Below are 18,777 nucleotides of genomic sequence, written 5' to 3'. Positions count from 1 at the left end.
GCAACAGATTTCTGAGCATTGATTTTGTATCCCGCCACATTACTGAATTGCTCTATAACTTCTAATAGTTTGGGAGTGGCTTCTTTGGGTTTTCCATATAGAGTATCATGTCATCTGCCAAGAGAGACATTTTGACTTCTTCTTTGCCTATTTGGATACCTTTGATCCCTTTTTGTTGTCTGATTGCTGTTGCAAGGACTTCTAGTACTATGTTGAATAATAGTGGCAAGAGTGGGCATCCTTATCGTGTTCCTGATCTTAAGGGAAAGGCTTCCAGCTTTTCCCCATTGAGAATAATATTTGCAGTAGGCTTTTCATAGATGGCTTTTATGAGATTGAGAAATGTACCCTCTATTCCTACACTCGGAAGGGTGTTAATCAGGAAACGATGCTGTAATTTGTCAAATGCTTTTTCTGCATCAATAGAGAGGATCATATAGTTCCTGAGTCTTTTCTTGTTGATATGATGTATCACGCTGATTTATTTGCGAATGTTGAACCATGCTTGCATCCAGGTATGAATCCCACTTGGTCATGATGGATAATCCTTTTAATGTACTGAAGGATTCTATTGGCCAGGATCTTGTTGAGGATTTTGGCGTCCATATTCACTAGGGAAATCGGTCTGTAATGCTCCTTTTTGAGGGGGTCTTTGCCTGGTTTAGGGATCAAGGTAATATTGGCCTCATAGAATGAGTTTGGTAGCTTTCCTTCTGTTTCTATGTTTTGAAATAGCTTTAGGAGAATAGGTTATTTCTTCTTTGAAGGTTTGGTAGAATTCCCCAGGAAAACCAACCAGGCCTGGAGTTTTGTTTTTTGGAAGGTTGTTTATCAGTGACTCAATCTCTTCATAGTTAATTGGCCTGTTTAAAAAATCAATTTCTTCCTGTTTCAATCTTGGTAGTTTATAGGTTTCCAGAAAGGCCTCCATCTCTTCCTGATCGCTTAATTTATTGGCATATAGCTGTTGATAAAAGTTTCTAATAATCCTTTCAATTTCATTGGTGTTGGTCATGACCTCTCCTTTTTCATTCATAATTTTATTAATTTGGGTCCTTTCTCTCTTCTTTTGGATAAGTCTTGCCAGCGGTTTGTCATTTTTATTGATTCTCTCAAAGAACCAGCTTCTAGTACTGTTGATCTGCTCTAATGTACTTCTGGTTTCTAATTCATTGATTTCTGCTCTAATCTTGGTCAACTGCTTCCTCCTGCGTGGATTAGGCCTGTCCTTCTGTTGCTGTTCCAGCTTCTTGAGGTGAGAATATAAAAACTACATTTTAGAGTTTTCTATTCTTTTGAGTGAGGCTTGGATGGCTATGTATTTCCCCCTTAGGACTGCCTTTGCAGTATCCCATAGGTTTGGGACCGTTGTGTTTTCATTCTCGTTGGTCTCCATAAATTGTTTAAGTTGATTTTTGATTTCCTGGTTTATCGAGTCATTCCTGAGCAGGATGGTTGTTCATCTCCATGTGTTTGAGTTTCTTCCAAATTTTTCCTTGCTGTTGAGTTCCAATACAAGAGCATTGTGGTCTGAGAATATGCAGGGGATAATTTCAATTTTTTGGTATCAGTTGAGACCTGTTTAGTGTCCCAGAATATGGTCTGTTCTTGAGAATGTTCCATGGGCATTAGAATAGAATGAGTATTCTTTGGTTCTGGGGTGTAGTGTTCTGTATATATTTATGAGGTCCAACTCATCAAGTATGGCATTCAAAGCTCTTGTTTCTATGTTGGTTTTCTGCTCCAGTGCTCTGTCTATTGCTGATAGTGGAGTGTTAAGGTCCCCTACTATTAACGTATTTTTATCTATATGTCTCTTTATTTAGGTTAAGAGTTGGCTTGTGTATCTTGCTGCTCCCCTTTTGGGGGCATAGATATTTATAATTGTCATATCCACTTGTTGGATACATCCTTTAAGAATAATATAGTGCCCTTCTGTGTCTCTAATTGTACTCTTTAGTTTAAAATCCAATCTGTCTGATTTGAGAATTGCTACTCCAGCTTTCTTTTGAGGTCCACTGGCGTGAAAGATGTTATTCCATCCCTTTACTTTCAGTCTGAATGTATCTTTAGGTTCAGAATGAGTCTCTTGTAGACAGCAAATTGATGGGTCATGTCTTTTTATCCAATCTGCACCCCTGTGGTGTTTTATGGGAGCATTTAGGCCATTTACATTGAGAGTGATTATTGAGAGATATGATTCTAATGATGTCATGTTTCCTGTGAAGTCTTTGTTTCTATAGATTGTGACTTTCTGTTCTGTATCACTCTTGGGGCCTTTTTACTTTCATAGAACCCCCCTTAATATCTCCTGTAGGGCTGGTTTCGTGGTTACGACATTGGTCAATGACTGGCGATTCTGGAAGGTCTTTATTTCTCCATCCATTCTGAATGACAGCCTTGCTGGATAGAGGATCCTTGGCTGCATGTTTTTCTCTGAAAGAGCGTTAAGAATGCCCCCAACCCTTTCTCTCATTACAGGTCTGTGTAGGCAGGTCTGACGTAATTCTGATAACTTCGCCTTGGTACGTGAGAAATTTCTTTGCCTTGGCCACTTTCAATACTGTACTCTTGGATCTAATATTTGCGAATTGCACTATGACGTAACGTGGCATAGGTTTGTCGTGGTTGAGCTTGGGAGGGGTCATCTCTGCCTCTTGGACACGAACGTTTATTTCTCTTGCTAGGTTAGGGAAGTTTTCAGCTACAATTTGTTCAAGTATCTCTTCTAGTCCTCTGTTTTTCTCCACCCCCTCGGGGATGCCGATGATTCTGATATTGGAACGTTTCATTGAGTCAGTAATCTCCCGTAACCTACATTCTTGAGAATGGATTTTTTTGAGTCCAGATTCTATTTTAGCTTTTTCTTCTACTAACCCATCCTCCAATTCACCGATTCGTTCTTCTGCCTCATTCACCCTGGCCGTCAGAGCCTCTTGTTTTGACTGCATTTGGCTCATAGAATTTTTAATTTCTGCCAAATTCGCTCTCATTTCCGCACTTAGAGATTCTATATTCTCATTAACATTTCATTAATACTTTTTTCAAGTCTACACATCATCTTGACCATTGTTACTCTGAATTCCATTTCTGATAATTTGGTTATATCCATATCTATTAGTTCAGTGGTAGAGGCCACAGACTCATTGTCTTTTCTTTGCTGGGGGGGACTTCTCCTTCTCGTCATTCTGATGAGGAGAGGTTGCGGCATTGTCCAGAGCCCAAATTATTGACCAGGACCCAGGCCGTGCGCCCTTGTTTTATAGGGATCTTAGGGATGTGGGCTGCTTCTTCTTCTTTTTTTTTTTTTAAAGATTTTATTTATTTATGTGACAGAGAGACAGCCAGCGAGAGAGGGAACACAAGCAGGGGAGTGGGAGAGGAAGAAGCAGGCTCCGAGCGGGGGAGCCCGATGAGGGACTTGATTCCGGAACGCCAGGATCACGCCCTGAGCCGAAGACAGACACTTAAGTACTGTGCCACCCAGACCCCGGGATGTGGGCTTCTTGATTTTTCAGCCTGTCTTCTGGGGGAGGGGCCTGCCTCGCCAATACTCAGGCAACCCTATTTGGGTAGAGTCTCCGTGTCCCCTGCGAGGGGGGATGGGGATGGGCACACTGTGAGCCGGTAAATACCGTGAACCGGTATTTCCAAGCTTTTGTTCTCTGGCGGCTTTCCCTGGTGTTTTGCTGTGCCTCTTCTGAGAGTCCGAGCAGCAGTGGCCGAATCTCAGCGTCTGTCTCAGAATAGAGGGATTGTGGACCGTTCTCCACTGATGTTCTGGCCACTTCAACTCCATTACAGTTGATGCTGCTCAAGCATGCAGCGTCCTGGGATGTGCGCCCCACACCCGGCGTCCCAGCCCTCACTTCCAGGGCCGGCGCGTCTCTGTCCTTTGTGTTTCTAACACCGCCAGCCACCAGCCGTCCCCACGTGCTCCGGAGCTCACGGTCTCAGTCTGGTTCCAGTGAGCACACTGGAGTTCCATGAGAAGTCTGGTGGTGTGTTCTCCTGGCTCATGGTCTCAATCTACTCTCTCGTGGGTGCCGTCGGCGAGTCCGCCCACTCCCCCGAGCAGGTGGCTACCGCTTCCCGGTGCCTGAACGCAGCGGCTCCCTCCTCCTTCCGTTTATCTTCTGATATCTGTGCGCGGTTTCACGGCTCCCTGCTTCGTTCCTCAATACTCAGCGCTGGAGATGTTCATTTGTAGAGATCCAGATGTATCTTCCTGTGTCTCAGGCTGATTCCATGGATTTTCAGGCTGGTCTGGTACCTTTCCAACTCGACTCAGGGGACCGGCTGCAAAAGGGGTCCCCTACTCCTCCACCATCTTAAATCCTCCATCCAAGATTTAGATTTCTTGAATAAATACTGTTTGGATTATTTCAGGTCTTTTGTTTACTTTCAGAGTTCTATAGAATTTGATTTTGACAGTTTTTGCCAGGATTCTTATTGCTTTTATTGAGGAAAGGTTTTTTGGAGATCCTTACTCTGCCATTCCTGCTGATATCATTTTCTGTTCTGTTTCTTAAGCTATTATAAAATGTCACATTTGTTTAATCACGTTTTCTTTTTAATAAACGAAGATTTCAAAACTCTCAAGGTATAAATTGAGTTATTCAAATTTATTATCTCAGCTGTTGTACTAAACATAAAAAAGGATATTTCTTCTTTCGTTGTTTGTTATGATTTCAGTTAAGTTGATTTTTTCCTCATAGCTTTGTTGTAAGATTTAAAGGTTAATACATAGAACAACCTCTCAGTTCCAGTACATAGAATTAAGAACAGTAAGCTCTCAATTATTATTAGCTATTATTGATAATCTCCCTTTCTTCATCTTCCTCCTTTCAATACAGCTCTTTGGAACATTTTCCTCTTAAACCCAAGCAGAGAAACTATAACAAAACTCTAAAAATAATAGATTGGAATTCATAAAAGTTGGTAATGAAATTTCCTTTCTCTGAAAATTGTTTTTATTGTGTAATTGAAGCTTTGATTATTATTGCTGTGTATGAATGCTGAGAAGGAATAACTAAATCACAGCTGTCAGCTTTAGCATCTGGAAAGCCAAGAAATGAGAGTAGTGTAGTTTTGTGCATGGGACATTGAATGAGACCAGGAAACAGAAAGTCTGGGCTGTAGTCTCTGTCTGCCACCAAAAAAGCTATATGATTTTGGCATTTTTCTTCCCCTAACAATTTCATCTGGGAATTTTTGTAGAGTTGAATTACGTGTCCTCTGAGGTCTTTTTAAAATTTTTGGGGCTTTATTCAGTTGAAAATTGTACCTTTTGAGGAAAATTGGAAATGTATTTATTTTAAGACCGTTCCTTTTAGTGTAAACTACTCTTAATAAAGGCACAAATAGTGTGCCTTTACTAGAAAGTTTTGCATTAATTTCCCCCTAAAATACTCATATTCTGTGTTTTATAGGATGTAACAACGATGTGAGTTTAATATCCTTTGTATGTTTTGTTTTAGGTTGGTACAGAGGAGTTTCAACAAAGAAGCCAAATGTAAAGGTAATGAAAAGTTTATTGTTACCTTTTCTAATGTAGGAAGCTACCTAGTATATTTATTTGATATAAAAACAATTCTCCTTGTCTATCTTTTAATCTTTTACAATAGCCACACTCATTCTTTCCTTTGCAGAGCTGTATCAGACCCTGCTCTGTGTCAGCAGTATTAAAATGTTTTTTTAAAGGATGGAAAATGCATGTATGATCATAGCTAAAAAGCTTATTTTGAAAAAGCCTATTTAGGACATTTAATATTTTTTTTTCTACAAGTATTTGACCAAAAGTAGATTGACCTCACAACCAACACTGAAGAAATCCAAACAATTGTAAGAGAATATTGTGAACAATTACATGCCAACACATTGGGCAATTTGGAGGAAATGGATAAATTCCTAGAAACATATAAAGTACCAAAACTGAAACAGGAAGAAATAGAAAACCTGAACAGACCCATAACAAGCAAAGAAATTGAAGCAGTAATCAAAAATCTCCAAACAAATAAGAATCCAGGGCTGGATGGCTTCCCAGGGGAATTCTACCAAATATTTAAAGAAGAATTAATACCTATTCTGAAGCTATTCCAAAAAATAGAAATGGAAGGAAAACTTCCAAACTCATTCTATGAGGCCAGCATTACCTTAATCCCCAACGAGACAAAGACCCCACTAAAAATGAGAATTACAGGTCAATATCCCTGATGAACATGGATGAAGAAATTCTTACCAAGGGGATGGGGATGCCTGGGTGGCTCAGTCCATGAAGCATCTGCCTTCAGCTCAGGTCATGATCCCAGGGTCTTGGGATCAAGTCCTGCATCAGGCTCCTTGCTCAGCAGGGAGCCTGCTTCTCCCTCTGCTTGCTCTGCCTGCTGCTCTTCCTGCTTGTGCAGATGCGCGCTCTCTCTCTGACAAATAAATAAAATATTTAAAAAATATGCTTATCAAGATATACTAGCTAATAGGATCCAATAGTACATTAAAGGGATTATTCACCTTGACCAAGTGGAATTCATTCCTGGATTGCAGGAGTGGTTCAGTATCCTCATACCAATCAACATGATACACCACATTAATAAAAGAAAGGGTAAGAACAATATGATCCCCTGAATAGATGCAGAAAAAGCATTTGACAAAATACAAAATATTATTCTTGATAAAAACCTTCCACAATGTAAGGATAGAGGAAATATATCTCAACATCATAAAGACCATATATGAAAGACTCACAGCTAATATCATCCTCAGTGGGGAAAAACTGACAGCTTTTAAGGTCAGGTACACAACAGTGATGTTCACTCTCACCACCATTGTTCAGTATAGTACTGGAAGTCCTAGCCTCAGCAGTCAGACAACAAAAAGAAATAAAAGGCATCCAGATTGGTAAAGAAGTCAAATTCACTCTTTGTAGGCAACATAACACTCTATGTAGAAAACCCAAAAGCCTCCACCAAAAAATTGCTAGAACTCATACAGGAATTCAGCAAGTCACAGGATATAAAATCAACACACAGAAGTCTGTTGCATTTCTATACACCAATAATGGAACAGCAAAAAGAGAAATCAAGGAATCGATCCTGTTTACAGTTGCACCAAAAACCATAGGATACCTAGGAATAAACCTAACTAAAGAGGTAAAAGATCTGTACTCTGAAAACTGTAGAACACTTATGAAAGAAATTGAGGAAGACATAAAAAAATGGAAAAACCTTCCATGCTCATGGATTGGAAGAAAAAATATTGTTAAAATATCTATACTACCCAAAGCAGTCTACACATTCAGTGCAATCCCTATCAAAATAGCACGAGCATTTTTCACAGAACTGAAAGAAACAATTCTAAAATTTGTATGGAATCAGAAAATACCCTGAAAAGCCAAAGTAATGTAGAAAAAGAAAACCAAAGCTAGAGGCATCACAATTCTGGACTTCAGGCTGTATTACAAAGCAGTAGTCACCAAAACAGTATGGTACTGGCACAAAAACAGACACATAGATCAGTGGAACAGAATAGAAAACCCAGAAAGGGACCGTCACCTCTATGGTCAACTAATCTTCAAAAAAGCAGGAAAGAATATCCAATAGGAAAAAGACAGTCTCTTCAACAAATGGTGTTGGGAAAATGAGGACAGCCACATGCAGAAGAATGAAACTGGACCACTTTCTTACACCATACACAAAAAGAAATTCAAGATGGATGAAAGATCCAAATGTGAGACAGGAATCCATCAAAATCCTAGAGGCAGCCACCTCTTTGACCTCAGCCTCAGCAATTTCTTGCTAGACACGTCTCCAGAGGCAGGGGAAACAAAAGCAAAAATGAACTATTGGGACTTCATCAGGATAAAAAACCTCTGCACAGTAAAGGAAACAACAAAACTAAAAGGCAACCTATGGAATGGGAGAAGATAATTGCAAATGGCATATCAGATAAAGGGCTAGTATCCAAACATCTATAAAGAATTTATCAAACTCAACACCCAAAAAAACCCAAAAAATCCAGTCAAGAAATGGGCAGAAGACATGAACAGACATTTCTCCAAAGAAGACATACAAATGGCCGACAGACGTATGAAGAAATGCTCAGTATCTCTCGGCATCAGGGAAATAGAAATTAAAACCACAAGATCAATGATGTACTATACCTTGGCTAATCGAATTAAAAAAAAAAAACCACAATGAGATACCACCTCAGACTAGTCAGAATGGCTAAAATTAACAAGACAGGGAACAGAAGATGTTGACGATGATGAGGAGAATGGGGAACCCTCTTTACACTGCTGGTGGGAATGCAAACTGGTACAGCCGCCCTGGAAAACAGTATGGAGGTTCCTCAAAAAGTTAAAAATAGAGCTACCCTATGACCCAGCAATTATACTACTAGGTATTTACCCAAAGGATACAAAAATACTGATTTGAAGGAGCACATGCACCCCAATGTTTGTAGCAGCGATGTCCACAGTAGCCAAACTGTGGAAAGAGCCCAGGTGTCCACTGACAGATGAATGGATAAAGAAGATGTAATTAATGTGCGTGCACACACACACACACACACACACACACACACACACACAAACACACTGGAATATTATGCAGCCATCAAAAAGAATGAAATCTTTGCATTTGCAACAACATGGGTAGAACTAGAGGGTATTATGATAAGTGAAAAAAGTCATGCAGAAAAAGACAATTATATGATTTCACTCATGTGGAATTTAAGAAACAAAACAGATGAATATAAAGGAAAGGGAAGGAAAAATAAAATAAGACAAAAACAGAGAGGGAGGCAAACCATAAGAGACTCTTAACTATAGGGAACAAACTGAGGGTTGTTGGAGGGAGGTGGGTGGGGGTATGGGGTAATTTGGTGATGGGCATCAAGGAGAGCACTTGTTGTAATGAGCCACGGGTGTTGTATGCAAGTGATGAATCACTAAATTCTACCCCTGAAGCTAATGATAGCTAACTAATTAACATAATGATATATTAACTAAATTGAATTTAAATAAAAAAATTTATTAAGGAGGGCACGTGTGGTGATGGATGCTGGCTGTTATATGCAACTAATGAATTGTTGAACACTACATCAAAAACTAATGATGTATTTTATGTTAGCTAGTTGAACATAATAAGAAAATAAAAATTTTTTAAAATGTAAATTGACTTATTCATAGTCCTAATCTTGTGGAGCTATGTATTTATTTAGAAAAATTTATTTCTAAAATAAAAAATGGAAAAAACTTTCAAATAATTTTCAATTAGATGTCCTAGTTGATGATGATATTCTTATTAAAATATGAATTTAAGCAAGACTTTTTATGAACTAGATTTTATATATTTATTCTGTTACCAATTACTATTAATTTGATCAAACAAAATACATTTTAAGTGGCAGATATGATACATTTGGGAACAGTTTTCTCCAGTAATGCATTTGCAAAAACTTCTTTCTACCTACTCTTTTGTGTAATTAATTTTAACAGATTTTCTTATTTTTTTCTGTAGCTTAATATTTAATATGTTATGCTTTTTTCTTATGCAGAAAAATATTGAAATTATCATGTACTATTTTTATTAAAAAAATTGTTCGGAGTTCTAATCATCAGTTTTGCCAGTAGAATCATTCATTTTGTTAGTTTTTAAGGTAATGATTATAAGAAGGCAGTATCTTTAAATTTTAATTCCGTCCAGTCAGGGCTTCTCATCCTTGACATTGTTCACATTTTGAGCCAGATAATTCTTCATTGTGGGGAGTTGTCTTGTGCATTTTAAGATGTTTAGCAGCATATTATGACCTCTACTCAGTAAATGTCAGTAACATTTCCCCCATCAAGTTGTGGCAATGAAAAATGTCTGCAGACATTGCCAAAGTCCCCCCACCCCTACCATCCCCAGGGTTGGGGTAGTGGTGGTGGTGGTAAAATTGCCCCTGACTGAAAACCACTCATAGGTAATTTTGTTCTTGTGTTTCTAATTTTTTTAAAGATTTTATTTATTTATTTGAGAGAGAGAGAGAGAACAAGCTGGGTGGGGGGAGAGGGGCAGAGTGAGAGGGAGAAGTAGATTCCCCACTGAGCAAGGAGCCGGATGTGGGACTCGATCCCAGGACCTGAGATCATGACCCGAGCTGAAGGCAGGCGCCTAAACCACTGAGCCACCCAGGTGCCCCAATCAGTTTTATTTTATTTTATTTTATTTTAATTTATTTTATTTTAAGATTTTATTTGAGAGAGAGAGAGAGCATGAACAGGGGGAGAAGGAGAAGCAGACACCCTGCTGAGCAGGGAGCCAGATGTGGGGCTCAATTTCAGGACCCTGAGATCATTACCTGAATCAAAGGCAGATGCTTAACCAACAGAGCCACCCAGGTGCCCGTAAACATAACTCTTTTAAAGACATGTGTAACTCTTTAAAAGACAACTGCACAAAGCAGTAATTCATTACAAAACTGTGTTGACTGGCTTATAAGGTATAAAAACAAATACTATTTGTGTGAAAATAATAGCACCAAGGAGAGAGGAGGGAATGGAGCTATATTGGAACAAAATTTTGTATGCTATGAAAATTTAGTTGTTATTACTCCAAATAGATTTTAAGTTCAGATGTTAATTACAATGCCCAGAGCAACCACTAAGAAAGTAATTATATAAAATTAAAAGCAACAGGGTAGATCTGAGGATTTTAGTGCCCAGAATTAAGGACAACCATTTTAAGACAATGCCAACCTAAAATTCAAGTTTCAAATTCCTGCAACACGGAGTTCATTTGTTTTAGTACAGGTTATGACTGCTACTGTGGTCAAAGGGTGGGGTTCTTTTTTTTTATTATAATTTTTTATTATGTTAGTCACCATACAGTACATACCTAGTTTTTGATGTAATGTTCCATGATTCATTACTTGCGTATAACACCCAGTGCACCATTCAATACGTACCCTCCTTAATACATATCACTGGCCTATCCCAATTCCCTACCCCCCTCCCCTCTGAAACCCTCAGTTTGTTTCCCAGAGTCCATAGTCTCTCATGATTCATTCCCCCTTCTGTTTTATTTTATTTTATTTTTTTTAAAGATTTTATTTATTTATGTGACAGAGAGGCAGCCAGCGAGAGAGGGAACACAAGCAGGGGGAGTGGGAGAGGAAGAAGCAGGCTCCCAGCGGAGGAGCCCGATGTGGGACTCCATCCCGGAACGCCGGGATCACGCCCTGAGCCGAAGGCAGACGCTTAACGACTGCGCCACCCAGGCGCCCCCCCACTTCTGTTTTAGAGTGAAGGAAAGGTGCTCAGAATCTCATACCTATTTTCTAAATCCCTTTTCCTTTTTTTTTTAAATTTTACATGTCTTTTTTAAAAATTTAATTTAATTTAATTTTTTGATGTAAAGTTCGATGATTCATTAGTTGCGTATAACACCCAGTGCACCATGCAATACGTGCCCTCCTTACTACCCATCACCAGCCTATCCCATTCCCCCACACCCCTCCCCTTTGAAGCCCTCAGTTTGTTTCTCAGAGTCCATAGTCTCTCATGCTTCAAGAAAGGGGGGGGGGAATCAGAAGGGGGAGTGATGCAAATGAGACTTTAAAGACTTGACAACACTTTAGAAGACAGAAAAAGAGGAACTAGCACAAACAGACTGAGAAATTGAGGTGAAGTGATAGTTGGCTAAGGAGAAGAAAGGTTTTTTTTTTTTTTAAAGGGTAATTAATGATTTCAAGTACTGTGGAGTAGTCTAGTAGAATGGGTACTGAGTAGGGGCTATTGTGTTTGGCAATTAGAAGGCCATTGGTGATTTTTAAGGGAATCTGATTTAATAGCATGATAGTGGCAGAAAGCCAGAGTCTAGTGAGTAGGTTATGGGTTAAAGGAAGAAAGTAGATATAGATTCTAAGGAATATAAGGTTGTTGGTTTGGGGAGTAGAAGACTCTGATGAACATTTTGATTTTGATTTATGTAAAATTCTAGAAAATGATAATTTATAATGCCTTAAGTTCAGTGGTTACCTGCCAATAGTGTTGAAGAGATGGATGGATTACAAAAAGATATGAGAAAACTTTTGGGCATGATACAAATTTATTTTAATTATGCCCATTATTTCACTGTAAATATACTATATGCCAATGACATCAAATTCTACATTGTAAGTATGTGCAGTTTATGGTATATCAGCTATACCTCAATTAAGTTGTTCAAAAAACAAACGGTTTTTATATTAAACCCTGAAGATGTGATTTCATATTTATTCTGAGAGTTATCATTTCAGTTTTTTCAATTTACTTTGTAGTTTTAGTGGTTAATTTTGATACAGACTTGGTCAAATATCAAGTAATACTGAGACCTTTCTAAACAATTTTTTTTAATGATTTTTTATTATATTATGTTAGTCACCATACAGTACATCCCCGGTTACCAATGTAAGGCTCGATGATTCATTAGTTGCGTATAACACCCAGTGCACCATGCAATACATGCCCTCTTTACTACCCATCACCGGTCTATCCCACTCCCCCACCCCCCTCCCCTCTGAGGCCCTCAGTTTGTTTCTCATAGTCCATAGTCTCTCATGTTTCATTCCCCCTTCTGATTACTCCCCCTTTCTTCCCCTACTGATCATTGTAGTTCTTATGTTCCATAGATGAGAGAAATCATATGATAGTTGTCTTTCTCTGCTTGACTTATTTCACTTAGCATTATCTCCTCCAGTGCCGTCCATGTTGCAGCAAATGTTGAGAATTCGTTCTTTCTGATAGCTGAGTATATTCCATTGTATATATGGACCACATCTTCTTAATCCAGTCATCTGTTGAAGGGCATCTCGGCTCCTTCCACGATTTAGCTATTGTGGACATTGCTGCTATGAACATTGGGGTGCATATGGCCCTTCTCTTCACTACGTCTGTATCTTTGGGGTAAACACCCAGTAGTGCAATGGCTGGATCATAGGGTAGCTCAATTTTTAACTTTTTAAGGGACCTCCCCACTGTTTTCCAGAGTGGCTGTACCAACTTGCAATCCCACCAACAATGTAGGAGGGATCCCTTTTCTCCACATCCTCTCCAACAATTGTTGTCTCTTGCCTTGTCTATTTTTGCCATTCTAACTGGTGTAAGGTGGTATCTCAGTGTGGTTTTAATTTGAATTTCCCTGATGGCTAATGATTTTGAACATTTCTTCATGTGTCTCTTAGCCATTTGTATGTCTTCATTGGAAAAGTGTCTGTTCATATCTTCTGCCCATTTTTTGATTTGATTATTTGTTTCTCGTGTATTGAGTTTGAGAAGTTCTTTGTAGATCTTGGATACCAGTACTTCATCTGTAGTGTCATTTGCAAATATATTCTCCCATTCCGTGGGCTACCTCTTAGTTTTTTTGACTGTTTCCTTGGCTGTGCAGAAGCTTTTTATCTTGATAAAGTCCCATAAGTTCTTTTTATCATTTGTTTCTCTTGCCTTTGGAGATGTGTCATGAAAAAGGTTGCTGTGGCTGATGTCGTAGAGGTTTCTGCCCATGTTCTCCTCTAGAATTTTGATGGATTCCTGTCTCACATCGAGGTCTTTCATCCATTTGGAGTTTATCTTTGTGTATGGTGTGAGAGAGTGGTCAAGTTTCATTCTTTTGCATGTAGCTGTCCAATTTTCCCAGCACCATTTATTGAAGAGACTGTCTTTTTCCCACCGGATGTTTTTTCCTGCTTTATCAAATATTAGTTGCCCAAAGAGCTGAGGGTCCATTTCTGGGTTCTCTATTCTGTTCCATTGGTCCATGTGTCTGCTTTTGTGCCAGTACCATGCTGTCTTTGTGATCACAGCTTTGTAGTACAGCTCGAAATCCGGCATTGTGATGCCCCCAGCTTTGTTTTTCCTTTTCAACAGTTCCTTGGAGATTCGGGGCCTTTTCTGTTTCCATTCAAATTTAAGGACTCTTTGTTCCAGTTCTTTAAAAAATGTCCTCGGTATTTTGATCGGGATAGCATTGAAAGTATAGATTGCTCTGGGTAGCATGGACATTTTAACTATGTTAATTCTTCTTTTTTTTTTTTTTTTTTAAAGATTTTATTTATTTATTTGACAGAGATAGAGACAGCCAGCGAGAGAGGGAACACAAGCAGGGGGAGCGGGAGAGGAAGAAGCAGGCTCATAGCTGAAGAGCCTGATGTGGGGCTCGATCCCAGAACGCCGGGATCACGCCCTGAGCCGAAGGCAGGCGCTTAACCGCTGCGCCACCCAGGCGCCCCTAACTATGTTAATTCTTCTGATCCATGAGCATGGAATATTTTTTCATCTTTTTATGTCTTCCTCAATGTCTTTCAAGAGTGATTTATAGTTTCTAGAATATAGGTCCTTTACGTCTCTGGTTAAGTTAATTCCAAGTTAACGTATGGTTTTTGGTGCTATTGTAAATGGGATGGATTCCCTAATTTCTCTTTCTTTGGTCTCATTATTCTTGTATAGAAATGCAACTGATTTCTGAGCATTGATATTTTTATCCCGCCACGTTACTGAATTGCTCTATAACTTCTAATAGTTTGGGAGTGGCTTCTTTTGGGTTTTCCATATAGAGTATCATGTCATCTGCAAAGAGAGACATTTTGACTTCTTTTTTGCCGATTTGGATACCTTTGATCCCTTTTTGTCGTCTGATTGCTGTTGCAAGGGCTTCTAGTACTATGTTGAATAATAGTGGCGAGATTGGGCATCCTTGTCGTGTTCCTGATCTTAAGGGAAAGGCTTCCAGCTTTTCCCCATTGAGAATAATATTTGCAGTAGGCTTTTCATAGATGGCTTTTATGAGATTGAGAAATGTACCCTCTATTCCTACACTCGGAAGGGTGTTAATCAGGAAACGATGCTGTAATTTGTCAAATGCTTTTTCTGCATCAATAGAGAGGATCATATAGTTCCTGAGTCTTTTCTTGTTGATATGATGTATCACGCTGATTTATTTGCGAATATTGAACCACGCTTGCATCCCAGGTATGAATCCCACTTGATCATGATGGATAATCCTTTTAATGTAGTGTTGGATTCTATTAGCAAGTATCTTGTTGAGGATTTTGGCGTCCATATTCATTAGGGAAATCGGTCTGTAATTCTCCTTTTTGAGGGGGTCTTTGCCTGGTTCGGGGATCAAGGTAATATTGGCCTCATAGAATGAGTTTGGTAGCTTTCCTTCTGTTTCAATTTTTTGAAATAGCTTTAGGAGAATAGGTATTATTTCTTCTTTGAATGTTTGGTAGAATTCCCCAGGAAAACCATCCAGGCCTGGAGTTTTGTTTTTTGGAAGGTTGTTTATCACTGACTCAATCTCTTCATAATTAATTGGCCTTGTTTAAGAAATCAATTTCTTCCTGTTTCAATCTTGGTAGTTTATAGGTTTCCAGGAAGGATTCCATCTCTTCCAGATTGCTTAGTTTATTGGCATATAGCTGTTGATAAAAATTTCTAATAATCCTTCCAATTTCAATGGTGTTGGTCGTGACCTCTCCTTTTTCATTCATAATTTTAATAATTTGGGTCCTTTCTCTTTTCTTTTGGATAAGTCTTGCCAGTGGTCTGTCAATTGTATTGATTCTCTCAAAGAACCATCTTCTAGTCCTGTTGATCTGCTCTACTGTACTTCTGGTTTCTGATTGATTGATTTCTGCTCTAATCTTGGTCAACTGCTTCCTCGTGCGTGGATTAGGCTTGTCCCTCTGTTGCTGTTCCAGCTTCTTGAGGTGAGAATATAAAAACTGCATTTTAGATTTTTCTATTCTTTTGAGTGAGGCTTGGATGGCTATGTATTTCCCCCTTAGGACTGCCTTTGCAGTATCCCATAGGTTTTGGACCGTTGTGTTTTCATTCTCGTTGGTCTCCATAAATTGTTTAAGTTGATTTTTGATTTCCTGGTTTATCGAGTCATTCCTGAGCAGGATGGTTGTTCGTCTCCCAGTGTTTGAGTTTCTTCCAAATTTTTCATTGCGGTTGAGTTCCAATTTCAGAGCGTTGTGGTCTGAGAATATGCAGGGGATAATTTCAGTCTTTTGGTATCAGTTGAGACCCGTTTTGTGTCCCAGAACATGGTCTATTCTTGAGAATGTCCCATGGGCATTAGAATAGAATGAGTATTCTTTGGTTCTGGGCTGTAGTGTTCTATATATATCTATGAGGTCCAACTCGTCAAGTATGGCATTCAAAGCCTTTGATTCTTTGCTTAGTTTTTGCCAGGGTGTTTTGTCTATTTCTGATAGTGGAGTGTTGAGGTCCCCTACTATTAATGTATTTTTATCTGTATGTCTCTTTATTCTGGTTAAGAGTTGGCTTGTGTATCTTGCTGCTCCCCTTTTGGGGGCATATATATTTATAATTGTCATATCCACTTGTTGAATACTTCCTTTAAGAATAATATAGTGTCCTTCTGCGTCTCTAACTATAGTCTCTAGTTTAAAATCCAATCTATCTGATATGAGAATTGCTACCCCAGCTTTATTTTGAGGTCCATTTGCGTGAAAGATGGTACTCCATCCCCTTACTCTCAGTCTGAATGCATCTTTGCGTTCGAAATGAGTCTCTTGTAGACAGCAAATGGACGGGTCATTTCTTTTTATCCAATCTGCAACCCTGTGGTGTTTTATGGAAGCGTTTAAACCATTTACATTGGCACTAAGAACTGAGAGATAGAATTTTAATGATGCCATGTTGCCAGTAAAGTCTTTGTATTGGTTGTGACTTTCTTTTCTGTATCACTCTTGGGGCCTTTTTACCTTTATAGAACCCCCCCCTTAATATCTCCTGTAGGGCTGGTTTCATGGTTACGAAATTGGTCAATGACTGGCGATTCTGAAATGTCTTTTTTCTCCATCTAACAATTTTTTTAAATGAAGAAAAACTGTAGTTGTCATCAATAGGAGTTCTCCTAACTGAAAACTTTTTTAAAGGTGACTTTTATCATTATTACTCAGCATTGGAGTTTTGTGTTTGTGACTTGGAATTTATCTAATAGCCACCTGTTTAGTGTACTCCACTGATGGCCCTTATTGTTAGTGTGTTTGTATTGTCGTAGGTGCGGAGAAAGTGGTAGATGCTGAAAAGAATGAAGGCTAACGTGATATTTTGTGCCAGGTTTGGAAGTCTTTAAGACCACCTCTAGGTTTGAAGATCTGCTATGAGGACCCACAGGATTCATTATATAGTTGCACTCAAAGCTATGCATTACTACAGTGAAGAATGCAAATCAAATCAGCGAAGGGAAAAGATGCATGTGGTTAATTAAGTCTGGAAAAATCAGGCACAACGTTCCAAGAGTCCTTTCCCAGTGGAGTCACACAGGACAAACCTAATTCCCCCAATAGCTCTGTGACAACACATGTGAAATGTTGCAAACCAGAGAAGCTTGTTTGAATCCCGGTGCCCGGAGTTTTTATTGGGCACTTGTCATGTAGGCAGCCTACATTCCCACAAGGAAAGCTGTTGTTCATCATAAACCATATCGTTTGTGCCAAATAGTTTGGACGCAGTGAGTAATTCTTATCAGTTAATGGTGAGAACCCTCCCCAAATTTAAGTTTAAATTAAGTATGAGAGTTTCAGTTGGCCCATGTTTTCAGCAACACTTTTCAGTTTTAGTCTTTTAAATTTTAGCCATTCATATAGATGGGGCAGCAGTATCTTGTTATGATCTTAATTTTTATTTCCCTGATGACTAAAGAGGTTGAATACTTTTTCAAATGTTTATTGGCCTTTCACCTCATTTTTCTGTATAGTGTCTTTTCATGTCTCTCACTAATATTTTACTGTTTTTTAATTGAATTATATGAATTCTTTATTCTGAATATAAGTCTTTGTAAATGTACTCTTTTAGTCCATGGCTTGCCTTTTTATTTTCTTAGTGTTGTGTTCTGAAGAGTAGATTTTAATTTTGAGGAAGTCTAATTTGTCATTTAAAATTTTTTTGTTATGGTAGAGCTAATGTTCTATCTTTAGTATCGTTGTCTAATTCATTTTCTGTCAGTTGAATTAGTTGTATTTTGCAGGAAATTTGTCTATTTCATTTGTTTTTTATTTTTTGTTATTATTCAAGCTATTTATTACTTTTTAATGACTTTAAGATATTTAGCAGTAATCCCTCCTTCATTCCAGATTTTAGGAATTTATACCCTTTTTCTTGATCAAATATATTGATCAATATATAAATTTTTGTTGTTTTGTTGATCTTTAAAAAAAGTTAACTTTTGACTTTAAACATTTTTTTTGTCCATTATTTCAAAGCTCTCTGCTTTTTGAAATTTAAATTCAATTAGCCAAGGTATAGTACATCTTTGGTTTTTGATATAATGTTCCGTGATTCATCAGTTCAGTATAACAAAGCTCTCTGCTTTTTATTAACCTAGCTATTTTATTTACACTGGGCTTTTTCACTTTTATTTTTAAAAGATTTTCATTGGATATACAATTCTAGGTTTACATTTAAATATGTCAGTCCATTGTCTTCTGGCTTTACAGTATTTCTGATGAAAAGCATTCTTACTTTTGTTTCTTGTACCATAGTTACTTAAAATTTTTATTTTGTTTTTATTTCTGGATGCTTTTATGATTTTATCATTGTTTTTTGGCAGTTTGCTTATGAGGTATTTTGATGTCGTGTGTGTGTGCTATCCAAATTTATATCATGGTGCTCACTGTACCTGTGAGTTTATGTTTTTCATCTAATTAAGAAATTAAAAAGGGGAACCCTCTTGTACTGTTGGTGGGAATGCAAACTGGTGCAGCCACTCTGCAGAACAG

At 38.3% G+C, this 18,777-nt stretch overlaps 1 protein-coding gene across 4 annotated transcripts in view; it reads left to right on the top strand.

The window, feature by feature from the left end:
- DOCK3 (dedicator of cytokinesis 3) overlaps positions 1 to 18,777 on the top strand; it is a 568,180-nt gene that overhangs the window by 137,557 nt on the left and 411,846 nt on the right. For all 4 annotated transcript variants that reach the window (XM_087867015.1, XM_087867014.1, XM_087867013.1 and 1 more), the window contains exon 3: positions 5,481 to 5,521. In XM_087867015.1, coding sequence (XP_087723141.1) covers positions 5,481 to 5,521 — 41 coding nt within the window. The remainder of the gene's footprint in view (positions 1 to 5,480; positions 5,522 to 18,777) is intronic.

Source organism: Ursus americanus, chromosome 14 (genome assembly GCF_024610735.1).
Source record: "Ursus americanus isolate L20-20 chromosome 14, mUrsAme1.1.p, whole genome shotgun sequence".
Taxonomy (NCBI): domain Eukaryota; kingdom Metazoa; phylum Chordata; class Mammalia; order Carnivora; family Ursidae; genus Ursus; species Ursus americanus.
Note: the sequence above shows the minus strand (reverse complement) of the source record. Positions and strands in the feature narration are given on the sequence as shown.